Below are 13,717 nucleotides of genomic sequence, written 5' to 3'. Positions count from 1 at the left end.
CCTTTAAGTGGCCGCTGAACTCCCTTCCTTTAAAATAAGTGTTTCCACTACTTGAACCACTTTTCAGACAGTCACCTTTCATTTGGAACAACACCCCAACACAGTGGTCCTGGAAAAGAAATGCTACGACATCAAAAGTTGCATTTCTTGCCATGCTAGAAAATGCTTCTCTACTTTTCAAATGCTAGATATTCCCTCCCTCCCCCAGCCATTCATGGTGAAATAATTAGTGTTAGTGTTCTCATTGTTTATCAGACAATACAGACAATAAGGCTAAGCCTTCTGCTCCTGTTTTCTTTCCCTGTGCTGCTGTGGTTCCTCAAACAACTGTGCAAGGCTTTACTTTGAATCCTATAAATAACACTTGTCACTCATAGGTTTGTAACCCATATTTAGTTGGGCACAAACATGGCACAGTTTCAGCTTGATTCATTGTCCGCAAACTTCTCCAGATGTGTTCATGCAAGAAAAAAAGGCTAATAAGGAGGAGGAAATAAATAAATACTATCTAATCCGATTGCAATTTCATAGGGAAGGAGAGAAGACACTACCACATCAGATCCTTTATGAGGGAGAGAGATAATGAGTTGTTTTTAAACACAGACTAGGAATAATTAGTTATTGTCCTTGGGCTACAAGATGTATTTTTACATGCTTGAATTCCATGCTGATTTTTATGGCCTGTGAGCTAGCTGCTCTGTCACAGGGAATTTTTTTCCCATTTATCAACATGTTAGTGTCAGACTACAAACACATCACAACATATGACTTTATCAACAAGCAATGTTTTTCGCTGTGGCTAATTTTGAAACCGCATTCCTGCTTCCACTCATACGAGATATAACCTTGGGTAACAATCAGATAGGCTGGTGCCAGACATCCTCTTCTTAAATACATTCTCATTTTACCTTTGGAAAGTATTCTAAACAAACAAACAATCTGGAGGCGATCTGCTTTCTTCGGAGCTCCCCTTGACAATAGCAGAGAGATATATATTTTTTTTTTTTAGAAGGCTGCATTTTATAGTCTCAGCATTAGGATGAGAGTAACAAAAGAAAGCCACGCAAGAAGCAGCAAGCTAGACATAGTGGAAACTACTAAAAATCCCGAACTTCTATTACAATTAGTTGTGCTAAGTATAACTTTGCTCATTGATGCACCAGACAGAAAGCAGACAGACAACCTCATCCCACTGCACCAGCTTTTCAAGCTTCCAAAATAAACACAGAGGTCTTTGCACAGACTGTGCTCTCCAGCAAACCTGCAGCCCGATCTTCCTCATTTGATATGTGCAAAGGCTAACGCTGGTGGTACTCACAATAATTAACTGCCATCAGCCAAGAAATCCAGCAGAGTTCTTGTAGATGACTTATTTATGTCATCTTTGTGTTTCAGCAATAAGGCAACCAGTAACAGGTCAATGATACAGGTAACAGAGAGCATTTGCTTCTAGTTTTACAGGGCAGGGAAAACCTGGAGAATCTCTTTGGGATTCAGAGCAGGGGAGGAAGACAACAGGGACAACCAGCAGCGTGACAGGATCTGATGTAAAAAAGTACCAATAAAAGGAAGTGTTTTTAGAGGTTCTCCATAATATTAGGCAATGGTAACGTAGTAACTGCAGGTGCAAGTGCCACAACTCCTGCCTTTTCAAGGATGGACCATCAAATTTGTTACAAACAAGATACCGTCTGCAGGGATCTTCACTCTGAAAGATTGGAGTAATTATCGCTAGATTACCAAGACAAACGAGAGGGAAAGATATGGAAGAGATAAAACAGAATTTCCACAATTTAGTGCTGATCGAGAGATTAAGCCTGACTGCATTTCAGTTGGTAGCCTAAACAAACGAGAGGCCCGGCCACATAAATCAAGTTAATTTTAAAAGGTTACATACCAGGGAGAGTTAGAGAAAGAAGAGGAAAAAACACCGGGTCCTGTCCGCGGGCCAGACTGCTAAAGATTTTAACATCCTTTTTGTAAATAATAAAGGTGCCAATTAAGACACACCAGTAAGTCTGGGGCGACGGGACCCACCGTATCAGTACTCCCAGGCCTGCAGTACCTCATTAATACTAATCAGAGCCGGCGCTGGCAGGCGGCGAGAGCTCAGCCCTGCGTGCACTCGCATCCTGTACTTGACTCCCGGCGACACAAAAGGTTTGGATGCGGATCCCCGCCCGGTAACACCGCCACGTCCCCCTCCCCCCCGCCGCCGCCGGCTCCGGCACCGGCACCGCTTAACGCGGGGCATCCTGCATCCCAGCCGGGGGGGACCGGCGGGAAAGGGGCTGCCGAGGGGCGGGCTGCGGATGGACGAGGGGGTCCTGCCGCCGGGAGAGTGGGCGGGGGAGGGGGGGGGCACACACCCTTTGGGAGACTCGGGGAACCGGGAGCTTCGGCAGCAGGGGGGGAAAAAAAAAAAAAAAAAAAGAAAAGGAGAACGAAAAAAGTTAGGGTCGGGAAGTTTTCCGCCGCTCCCAACCTGCCGCCGCAAGCCGGCAACGGGCCCCGGCCCCGGCCCGGAGCCCGGGCCCGCCCCCCCCGGCGCCCCCTTACCGTAGACGCGGACCCAGCCCTGCTGCTGGCAGACCGACTCCAGCAGGACGCGGTCCAGCGCGCCGCCCGCCGCCGCCTCCAGCTCCTCCGAGCCCAGCTCCGGCTCCGCGAACGCCTCCGCCGCCCAGGCCGCCGGCTCGCCCGTCGCTACGGGGGGGGCCTCCATGCTGAGGCGGGGAGGCGGCGGGGGGGGGGGGAACGGGACGGGACGGACGAGGCACCGCCGCCCGCCCGCCCGCCCGCGCTGCGCCCCGGCCGCGCCGCGCCTCGCTTCGCCTCAGTGCGCGCCGCGGCGCGGCTCCATCCCTCCCTCCCTCCCTCCGTCCGTCCGTCCGTCCCTCCCTTCCCCGCCCCTCGGCCCCGCCGCCGCCCCCCGCCCCCCTGCGTCAGCGCAGGAGGAGGCGGCGGCCGCTGCCGGCCCGCTCTAGCGCCCGGCGGCGGCGGTGGCAGTCCCGCCGCGCCCTCAGCGCCGGCGGCATCCCGGGCGAACAGGCGCGAGCAGTGGCGGGCCGAGCGCCCGCGCGGACGGGGCAGGCGGTGGACAGCGGGGCTCGGCCAGGCCAGAGTAATCGGCCGCCGAGGCAATGAGCCGGGACCCCCCGCCCCTGCCCTGAGGGAGAGGGGGGCGGTGGCGGGAGATGGCGGGCGGCGCTGGGCCGGCCGTAGCCCTTCCTCCCCCTCGGGGAAGCGGGCAGCGCTCTCCCCCGGCCCCCGCATCGCCACCCCGCGCCCGCCTCCTGCCCGGGACCGCTTCCCCACGCGGGGCTTCTCGTCCTGGCCCCGGAGGGGATTCATCCCGGCCTCTGAGGGGGTTCAAAATGGCCCCCGAGGGGGTTTCACCTCAGGCCCGGCAGCCCGGCCCCGCCGCCGCCGCCCCGGTGTCCACCTTCCTTGCGGGCGCTCCCCGCCGCAGGGGTTCACCTCCCCGGCTGGAGCCGGCCTGTCGGGTGGGTGGCGGGGTGGGCGGGAAAGGCGGAGCGGAGTTTGTGTCATGGTGGAAGCACCCCAAAGAAGCAAAAATCGGGGGATAAGGCCGCTGGGGGTCTCCTGGGGGGTATGTGCCACATGCATCTCACAGCGGGCCTTTCTCTGACCTGCCAATAACATCACAGGAATGCGAAGATGATGGATTTAGTCTCAAAAACCAGTATGAGATGGGGGTTGCCCGGGTTCAGACCCTTTGTCAGCATTCACATTGCACTTCAGGGCATGCCTAATCGAGACCGTTAAATGTTTCATGCGCTTACACTGTCCGTTTCTTCCAGGTACACGGGAAGGAGATGCACTGGGGAGAAAGGAGGACAACTGGCTTGATTAAAATAATTTCATTTAGGAGATTTGCAGGTTGGTTTGTTCTGAATGCCTGTTTACTGACCTCCCTGAGTACACTGGGTTTTCATTGTCTGTTTTGTTTTTTGGTGAAGCTCCCAGTGCTTAAGGTTCTTGCTCTCTAAAAATCCGGTATAAAATAGCTGAATATAGCGTGCATCCCACAGTGTCTTTTAAATCATGGTCTTTTAAGTTGAATTTTCAGGGAGGGTGGGCAAGGGGCTTCAGTTTGCTTTGGGTTCCATCCCTGTAATCTTATTGGTCTGAGTTTGTGCCTGTCCATGATCAATACAAACTGGGTAAATTCATCCAAGCGCATAGATTCAGTGATTATCTCCATGGCGCATAGAGGAGATTTAGCAAATCGGCCATCTCCTCAACATTTCTCACTGAAAGCTAAAGCTTAGCATGGGCTGTCCCTAAAGGCTCATCTCTGTACACAACTTCTGTATTAGTATAAAGGGACTAAAGTTTTTTTCTTTATTGAAACAGCTATTGCATTAGCATGGACCTATAGCAGTTATACTGCCATAAAGCTGCTTTAAACTAGATATGGCTCCCCCACTTTCTAACTGTGCTCTTGTCACCTTGTTTTATTTTGCACTACAACAGAATAAGAGGGTTCACGCAGTGAGTTACTGCAGCTCTGCTGAAGAGCAGTAACTTCCCTCTGAAGGGGCTATAACTCTCTAAGCTCTGCAGCTTGGCAGGTTGCGATCAGCTGCCCGAACCTGAACGTTTGTCTTGGGAGTTCCCAAAAGTTCCTCTTGGGAGCTGAGGACTTGCGAAGTGGCAGCAAACGATGCCCTCCTGATCCAACTGGATTGGAGTACCCCCATACTGGTATGGTTCTTTCTGCTATGGAAGATGTATTAACTATTTCAATGGAGAAAGATAAAGTCCTGCCAGCCCTATGATTAATTGATGAAATGTCATTTCCTGTGGGTCTCTGTCTCATGCTTGACTGAGAGCTTGACCTGAATCTTGCCCTACAATTGGGTCATTCTCTACCCAGTTGGGAGCCCTCTTTTCTGAACGGGATGAGTTCGCGTGGCAGTTTTTCCGTTGTATGGTGGGAATATGCACCCTGCTGCGATTTCCAAGCTGAGATTGAAAACAAAGAAACCTGCAAAATGTTTGGTTGTTTTGTGATCGGCAGCACTGGTGTAGCCTGGTTTCCTACAGATTTACGTCTCGGCGTCGATCCCCTGGTATGTAGCAGAGGGTGGACACCCTCAGTGGAGAGGCTCATAGGATCACCCCGCTTTACCTTGCTGCCAGTTTTCATTATTCCTGCAGGGATTTAATTAGCCCTTGGATCTTTATCCCTCTGTTTGTTTTGTTTGAAACAGACCAGCGAGATCAACGCTTCTTGAGGCTGTAGAAGGTGAGGCACAGGATCAGGGGAAAAGAGAGATCCTGTGAGCTTGATGGTGTCAGCCTCAATTCTCTGGGAAATGAGGATTTTTAAATTACCCTTATAACCAAGAAGAGTTAAACCAGGCTGAAATCTGGCAAGGATTCATCCCTCCATCACTGTGACAGACACGGAGCGATTCTGCACAGTTCTGGACAGAAGCAGCACAGCTGGGACACCCAGTAAGGTCTCCTGGCTCCTTCCTGCCCCAAAACATGCTCTGCATCATGGTTTCCAAAGGACTGGGAGCTGAGGGCGTGCAGGCTACTCCTTCCAGAGCAGGCATCTGCGTAAATTGCCATAATAATACCGTAAAGCAGTAGGAAAACCTATTTTTCCCTCCTACGTTCTCTCTACCCCTGCTCATTCCCACTGCTGCTGATAATATAATGACGTACATATTCTCCAAGCTTATCATTTAGTGGCCACAATCCAATAAACTCTTAAGGTTTTCACCTCCTACTCTCCCCTCAGCCCCCTTCTTGTTCTCAACCTCCCAGAGACTTTTCCGTCCCTCACACAAGCCTGGGGTCTTTACCTGCTGCAGCTGCAGGCAGCTTCCACAAGCAGCTGCAGGGGGAAAGGGGGATGAAGCTGCTTTGAGAAAGAGAAGAGGAGCTGGCGTGTTGCGAGGGAAGGATGTGGCTGCTGAGCTACTGCCAAAAGGGTAGTAGTGGAGTTTTAAAAAAGCTGCTGCACAATCCTGGGACGACAATTACACAGGAGCAGTGCAAGACACAAGCAACTGGTTCCCATCAAGTGAGGACAGGTTGTGTCTGCAAGTATAATGAAGCCATCCTAACAGTAAGGTCTGGAACAACTGGATAGCGAGGTTTCTGAAATTCACACGGTAGCAGAAAACAAAATCCATTCTTGTGCCTTTATTTGTGGGGTTTGGTGCAATATAAATAATAAAGAGCCGAGATGACTAAAATAGGAAGGCTGGTTTTGCAGGCATGACAGTAGCAAAAATAGACATATTTTATAAATAAAGATGTCCTGGAAATCAGAGACTCCTGAGTTTCATGCTCATCAGCTCAGCTGTTCTGGCTGGGGGTCTTCTCTGCCAGTAGTGCACAGGGGATTTATGCAGGCATAAATGAGCAGTAATATAAGCACATGCATGAAATTCCCTTCATGTAAAACAGCCCCATTAGTTGATCTACTCATGGCTGTCAGGTTAACCCACAGGCTCTAGTTAAATTAGGTCTGGAGGTTTACTCAGAATAGGTTAAATCAAAGTGTTTGAAGAGAGCTGCATGTGTATTTCCATTAAGCCAAAGACTGTATGTGTTGTAGAAGAAATTGAACTACATCAGTCTGACTTGAGAAAATAAAGCTTTTGAGCTGAGCTTCTTCCAGGAGAACGAATTCATGTCTTCAGGAGTGAGCAAATCTCACTTCAGTAATCTTATCTCAAAAAAAGGCAATAACAAAATGAGAACAGACATGGAGGAGGGTGGTAAGGACAGTGGAAGTGATGGGATAGATACCATATGAGGAGGAAAAAGTAGAAAAATGAAGACACTCCAGTTTGGAAGAACAAAACCTTGGGGCAAGTGCAGAGAAGTCTGAAGAGGTCAGAGAGGTCTAGTACAGACCTGGAATTATTTTTCCCTGTTCCTCACAACACGAGAGCGAAGGAGCACGGAGAGAAATGTTCAGGAGCCAGGTCTAAAGCAGACAAAAGGAAGTACTTTTTCACACAACACACAATTACATTGCGGAACTTATTGCCACAGGATGTCATGGAGGCCAAAAGTATAAATGAATTCAAAAAAAGGATTAGACAAATTCATGCAACCTCCGGCTCAGGAAGTCTCTCAACTGCTGATTACCGGGAGCCGGGAGGGTATGCCGGAGGAAGGATCACTTTATATTCTCCCTCTTCCGATATCCCTTCCTAAGCATCTGGAGCTGGCCATGGTCAGGCGCTGGTTATTGCCCAAGGTGAACATTTATTCTGAGTCAGCCTGGCAATGCTTATATCCTCCTGGTAACTACCTATGGATGGAGCTTTAGGGACCAGAGGCCTCTCCTGGCCAGATACGGGACTGACCCCTAATTTTGTTACCTCCAGCCCGACGCGGTCCCAGCAAAGTCCTTTGTGGCCACCCTATGCTGATTTAGGCTGGTGTAATTGAGGCCAGATTGAGCCCTGAAACCTTCGGAGAGACTCTTCCGCTTTCCCTGCCCCTGGGATTAAGTGCTGAAATCTCTGTGCTAAAACCTTCTTTGAACGGGGATGGCAGATAATGCACAAACTGATTAAAAAAACCCCAGCGCTAGGGAAAGTTAAATATTAAAGAGCCAAGGCCCAGTTTTAACTGCTGCTGCCGTCCCTCCTTCATCTCATGCCAAATGCCTCCAGGATACATATGCTGACACTGAATTTCTACCTCTCAAAAGCGGCCGCAGCATGGGCTTTAAACTCAGGCCATTAATGCCGAGATAGGAAGCAGAAAAATAGAACAAAGGCAGCGAGGGGCTCCTCCGGCTTGCACCCGCTCTGACCATTCCCAGTCCATCCCCGCAGCATCACAGGGTGGCTACCCCGGCACCCCCTGTGCCAGCAAAGCATTTTGCTCCTTCAGTGTTTCCTTTGACTTCCCAGTGTTAGTAGGTCTGAAATATTTTGCTGCCTGCTTAGCCCTGTTGTAACTAAACTATAATTTTAACTAGCGGAGAAGAGGGATTTCAGAAAAACATCTGGTCTCGTTTCATCAGGATAACAGCTCTGTCTCTATTTATACACACACCAGGATTGTTGTAGCTCTCAGCTGTTCTTCACTCGACATCTCCTTTCAAGCCATAGTGTCCCGTTCCGTTGGGGCAGGCAGCAGGTCGAGGCCAGCCTGCTGCAACGTGAAACAAAAAACGGTCCTAAAAATGGGGACTTGTGAGAACGTGTCCTCTCAACACTTGGCGCTTGCTGTCTGCTGGGCTGGTGACAATGTGCCTCGATGGATGGGGTTGGTCCTCTCCTTCCACCCTGGTGGAGAGAAAATGGGGAAAACCTGTCCTGTCCAACTAGGAAAATAATAGCAATTTGCTCAGTAATCCCGGAGATTTTGCTGGTTGGGGATCAGGCCTGAAATGAACTAACTTCATCAGTTTGAATAAGCTGACCTCAGTAGTCTGAATCTTCCTCTAAAATCCAAGTTGTGGATTTCAGAAGAAAAATCAGAACATTGAGAAGAGACCGTCTGGCCCCAGCTCTTCTCTACAAGGTGTTAACAAATTAGTGGTGACCCTGCAGAGACGTGGGAGGGTCAGAGACTCCGCTTGGGAAGGCAGTATGTCCTCCTTAATTCACCATGGGGGGGAAAAACCCGCTCTGCTGCCTCCACTCCAGCACTCACGAGACATCACATCTCATTCGGCATGTTGAAAGAACCCTCAAGTCAAACAGCTGAGTACCTGGAAAATTACCAGATAGCACGTTCAGCAGCACAAGTCACTGTATAAAATGAACTCTCATCTCCTGAATGATGATGGTTTGTAGGTTGGCATTAATCATCTTGAGAAAGTCTACCCAATGCCCATGCTTTTCCCTCAAATGGGCTGTTCCTCTCCTCACATCCCGATCCACTTCTAGCCCTGCGTACCCCCAAAACATAGCACTCCCTCTCTTCATTTCAGGAGATCTGGACTATTTATTAACACTGCTACGAAAGGAGGAGCCACTCAGAGACACAGATTTTTGTAATCCCAATGAGACCAGCATTTTCAGATGCTACTATTGATTGTACTGAGGTTGCAAACTCCCTGGAGCAGGATTGAATTTCACCCTGTGTTTGTACCGTCTGATGGGATCCTGCCCCTTCAATATACTACTTCAAAATACTATTCTCAGCAGTGACCTGAGGTTGGGTAGATCAATATTTGTTTACTCATCTCAGGTCTAATTTTCACATGCGCTTGTTAATCCAAATCCACCTGAACGCAACAGAAAGGGCCACTCCTGCATATTGCACGAACCAGGCAGAAACGTGCACCCTTCCCAAAACACCACCCTTTAGGAGCACCTCTTGAGGAAAGAAGTGTGACTCAATCTTGAGAGAACATGGTCCAAATATAAACCCTGCTGATTCTGTGGACACTTTGGGGTGGAGAGGGGACCATTTGAGCCTTTGTGAGCTCTTCACTTCCACAACTCTTCTGTTCGGGAATTTTTTTTTCCCCTCATTTAAGTCAGTTGCTTTGCAGCACATTGAGTACCTTCGCAAAATGTGTCAGAAGTGCACCAAACCATCCAATTTCTGTCTAATTGCTGAGAAATGTTCTCTCACCCTGAGCAAAACTATGCAAAGAGGACTAAGCGAGCAGCTTGAGACAACAGCACCTTATCCTGCCAACAGGATGCTCTTACAATGAAATCTGTCTTCATCCCATTCCCTATATGAACAGCAAATGCGAAGGCATGCGCAGCACTGATTTTTTTTTTTTTTTTTTTTTTTCCCCCTCCCATGGGATTCAGGGAAGAGGGAAATGAAGAAAGGCTGGTGCTGGAATATGAAGTTCTGATTTTGGATATCTTTTCTTTGGGCCCTGGGGTGTGAGGACTGGACACAAAGCTTGAGGAATGGCTGGATGTGGCCTTGCTGGGGCACTTGAAGTCTGATGAAAGGCACTCACAAGTTGGTGCAGGGCCCCTGTTAAAGAAGGTAGGAGGTTCCTCTCTGTCTGCTGGAGATGCTCAAATCCTCTGCTCTGGCAACATGTTCCCTCACCTTGCAGGTCAGGCATATCCAGATGCAAAAAATCCTTCAGCTTGTCAAAAGCAGTCAGCTGGCTTTAAAGCCCAAATGACTCACTTTTTTTTATTTTTAATTTCTGTTTTTCATAGTCTGCTGCTGCCCGTACTTCAAAACAAAATAACCAGCCTCCAGCAACCTTCAGAACAGATCTGTAAAACTCTCCAACTGACTCTAACAAGCGAAGGCAAGACTGTGACAAACCTGCTGGCTTTCTCTTCACAGACTGGATCATCTTCAGGGAGCACAGAACTGGCGTTTAAAAATGTGGCCTTTGAACTGGTCCTTTTTTGTGATAAAGCTGGTCCCCAGGACATTGGGGAGGTGACGACAGCAAAGGCTGTGATGAGTCAGTGCAGAGGAGGCTGTGGGATGGACATGGGGTCAGTGAAAGGGTACATTTACTGGACTGTGCTCAGCCAAAAAGGTTTGGGTTTTATCTTTGGGCAAGAAATGAGGCCAACAAGGAAGGAATGATTTATTTGTCCCTATTTTTCTTGTCAGACTCCAGGTTAGATCACTTGGCTGGAACTTTGAGAAAAGAATGATCTCTAAATTTATCTACCTCTCTAGGAATACAGGCTTCTTTTTCTGGGCTGCCTATATTATTAATTTATCCAGCTTCTTTCTGCTAATTTTTGTTCTGCATTGACCAAACAGACGGGTTCCCTTCCTTTGCTATTGTGACTAGAGACAGATGCAAATGAATAGGCACTTGTGCTCTGTTGTGTGGTTACCTAGAGAGGCGGCTGTTTGCAAACAAAGCCTGTACCAGGACACAAATAGCCACGTTTGGTGTAGCCTGGAGATGCACTTCATTAAAAATACTGCCGCGGGGTCCCCCACGCTGCCCTTCAACATTTATTATTGGAGCCGAGTGCGTCGGCTGTGGCAGCATCCACCAAAGCAGAACTGATCAAGAGCGCTATAAGATGCTGGCATTTCAGAAGAAAGGAGGAGCAAAACGTATAAGCTCTCCACCTCTCCCCTCCCAATTCTCTAACCTATTGTTCCTTTAGATGTTTGAGTAAATAAAGGAACAAACACTGCTCTGGAGCACAAAGCAGCTGTTTCATAACAGCTCCTGTACATGCAAATACAATGTCTGTCTTTCTCCCCTGTCCTGTGAGCAGACCCAGATGGTTGATACACATTACCTTGCACCACAAACAGTAGTTGCTTGTGGTTTCACAGGGGCTGGATGCCAGTTTGAGGAATTTCCTTGTGGAGCACATGGAAGCAGTGACGGTAGCTGCCAGCTCTCAAAGCCAAGTCCAGCCTTGTCTCGCACAGGGAGGGCACCTGCAAAGATGTTGTGATGAAGAGGCATCCCTGGCTGTCACTGTAAATCTCCTGGGAGCAGAGCCCCATAGGGTTGATGGCCATCGTGGGTCCTGGTCCAAGACAAGGCATCATGGTGACACGACTAAGATACCAGTGTAGCTCTTGTAGACTCAGTCCCTGTTAAAAATACAGAGATCATTAAAGCTACATGCCTGTGCTTGTCCTGGTTTAAGCTGCATTTAAAATAAAACGTAGGAATCCCAGAGTTAGGCTGTACAAAAGAAAACTGAGTCTGAGAACAAGAATTGCCTTGTGGTGGAAAATGGCTGCTCTGGTCACAATAGCCCTTCAACCCAAGGAGTGCAACCAGGATTTAGGGTTGCAGGGAGGAGATTCAGGACATTGGAGTACAGAGGCAGACCAAAAACCATAAAAACAAATCAAGCACTTCAGAACACCTGAACAGAAATGAACACAAGGTTATAACCATATGACAATAATAACAGCCACAATCTGAGCAATGATGTAGCTTTGCATTTCTGAGCAGCATTCTCTCCTGAGGAGAAGGTCTAGCCTTCCTTGGTTACCACATGAGCCTCAGGTCTCAATCCCTCTGCCTTTGTTTTGCCTGCCAGAGTCTCTGGATGGATTTGGTGCTCTCTTGCACTGGGTGTTAGTACTTGGGTATTTATTAAGAGATGGGCAGCAACATCCCTCCAGGAGTCATACCTGCTGCCCACGCTGTGCCTGCGTGGTGTTTGGGGCATTGGATGTTCTACCTCAGTCAATTAAAAGTGTAGCAGGATAAAAATACTGCCATTTCCTTTCTGCTTTGCCAGGAATAAAGCATGCGTTTGGAGTGCAGATGACAGCAGTGCCATCCATGCAGGAGAGGAGAGACTCCTGAAGGTGTTGAGCAGACAGGAGCAACGCTCAGCAGCTGCAGCACAGGGAGAAGGCAAGCAGCAGAGGATGGTACCACTTTTACAGTCCCTATTCTGCCCTTAATTACGAGCTTAAGTGATGGCTAATAAAGATGATCCAAAACAAATAAAATGAGCTGCTGCTCTAATTAAGCGGCTTTTGCTGCGTGCAATGAGCCAGACCCATCTGTGTCATAGTTCAGCAGAAGCCAGGAGGGTTCCACGAGGGATTCATTTGAATTGCATCTGAACTGCTTCGAGGAGGAAAATGCAGCGCTGACCATCTTGTTTCCTATGCTGCTAGCCAAGAAACACTGGTCCATTCCCCAGACAGTCATCCTGGGCAGGGGCACTGTCATTTACATACATTTCATTTGATTGCATCTGCCTTTATAGCAAGTACATTAACGTGAGACTTTCCGTGGCTTATGGGAGGAAAGCTTGAAGCTGTTGGGAAGCAGTGATTGTATTTCTGGCCAGATAATAATACAACAATAACACTTCATGTCTGTGCCCCTGGTTTTTAAACCAGCCCCGTACAGCAGAGACAAGAAGTGATTACTACTGGACATATGCTTATTTGATGGATGAAATAAGCTGACAGACTCCCCTTGGCAAATTGCAGCAAAAGGCTTTTCAGATCATCCAGTTCATCTCACAGGTAGGGCCCGATGCCTGGGAAGGGCAGAAGTAAAGGACAGTACATATCGAGAGCACCCATGCTGTGACTGCCCTGCAGATATACAGTTTTAATTTCGGGAGCCTGAACTCCCAAACTGCAGCTAATGCTCCTGCAAGTGTCTGCTCTCTATACATGCACTGCCCAGTCATCTCTGCACGTACAGTCCAAAATGTTTAGGGCTCCCTGTGCATGAGTGCAAATTTTTGCCTGAGAAATAGTGAGCATCTGGGAGATACGTAGGATATTTTTCCTCCCTCCTCTGTATTTTCCATGGAAGAGTGTAGTCTCAGCACCATATCTTCTATGACCACAGCTGGTATTTTAAAATCCACTTGCCCCAGAGAAAAGCCAGTATGTGATCCTTTTGCAGGACTCCAATCCAGGTTGCATATGACATCTCGTAACAACATGCCTCAGCATGTCTGAAAATGGTACCAGCATTCAGCTTAAGCCTGCTCCCTTCTCCTTCATGTCACTATAACACACCAGGACTAGTGGTCATGACCCCAGTAAGAAAGGCACTCTCTTCCTTAGCTATTAAAATATCATTTATTGGTGATAATACTAGAAGGAAAAAGGGGATAGCATAGAAAAATCTCACATCCATTCAGATGCAGGGCACTGTTTTGCAGCATCAGCTGGACCTCCGATCAGGGCTTGGCACCCTGCACAGATCCCATCCATTAGTCCTATCGCCGACACATTGGTCTTTAGAGCTCTTGCAGGATTTTATTAGAAGAAACCAACTCTCTTTCTCACCCCAAGT

At 48.6% G+C, this 13,717-nt stretch overlaps 1 protein-coding gene across 3 annotated transcripts in view; it reads right to left on the bottom strand.

Annotated features, from left to right (window-relative positions):
- Positions 1-2,814, bottom strand: part of RASAL2 (RAS protein activator like 2) — a 202,963-nt gene extending 200,149 nt beyond the window's left edge. The window contains exon 1 of one of the 3 annotated variants that reach the window (XM_069789664.1): positions 2,560-2,814. In XM_069789664.1, coding sequence (XP_069645765.1) covers positions 2,560-2,725 — 166 coding nt within the window. In that variant the 5' untranslated portion in view covers positions 2,726-2,814. The remainder of the gene's footprint in view (positions 1-2,559) is intronic. The other 2 variants (XM_069789665.1, XM_069789666.1) reach the window with 2 other exon arrangements.
- Positions 2,815-13,717: the final 10,903 nt, after the last annotated feature.

This window comes from Haliaeetus albicilla, chromosome 8 (assembly GCF_947461875.1).
Source record: "Haliaeetus albicilla chromosome 8, bHalAlb1.1, whole genome shotgun sequence".
Lineage (NCBI taxonomy): Eukaryota > Metazoa > Chordata > Aves > Accipitriformes > Accipitridae > Haliaeetus > Haliaeetus albicilla.
The sequence above is the reverse complement of the archived record's forward strand: the minus strand, read 5'-3'. Positions and strand labels throughout refer to the sequence as shown.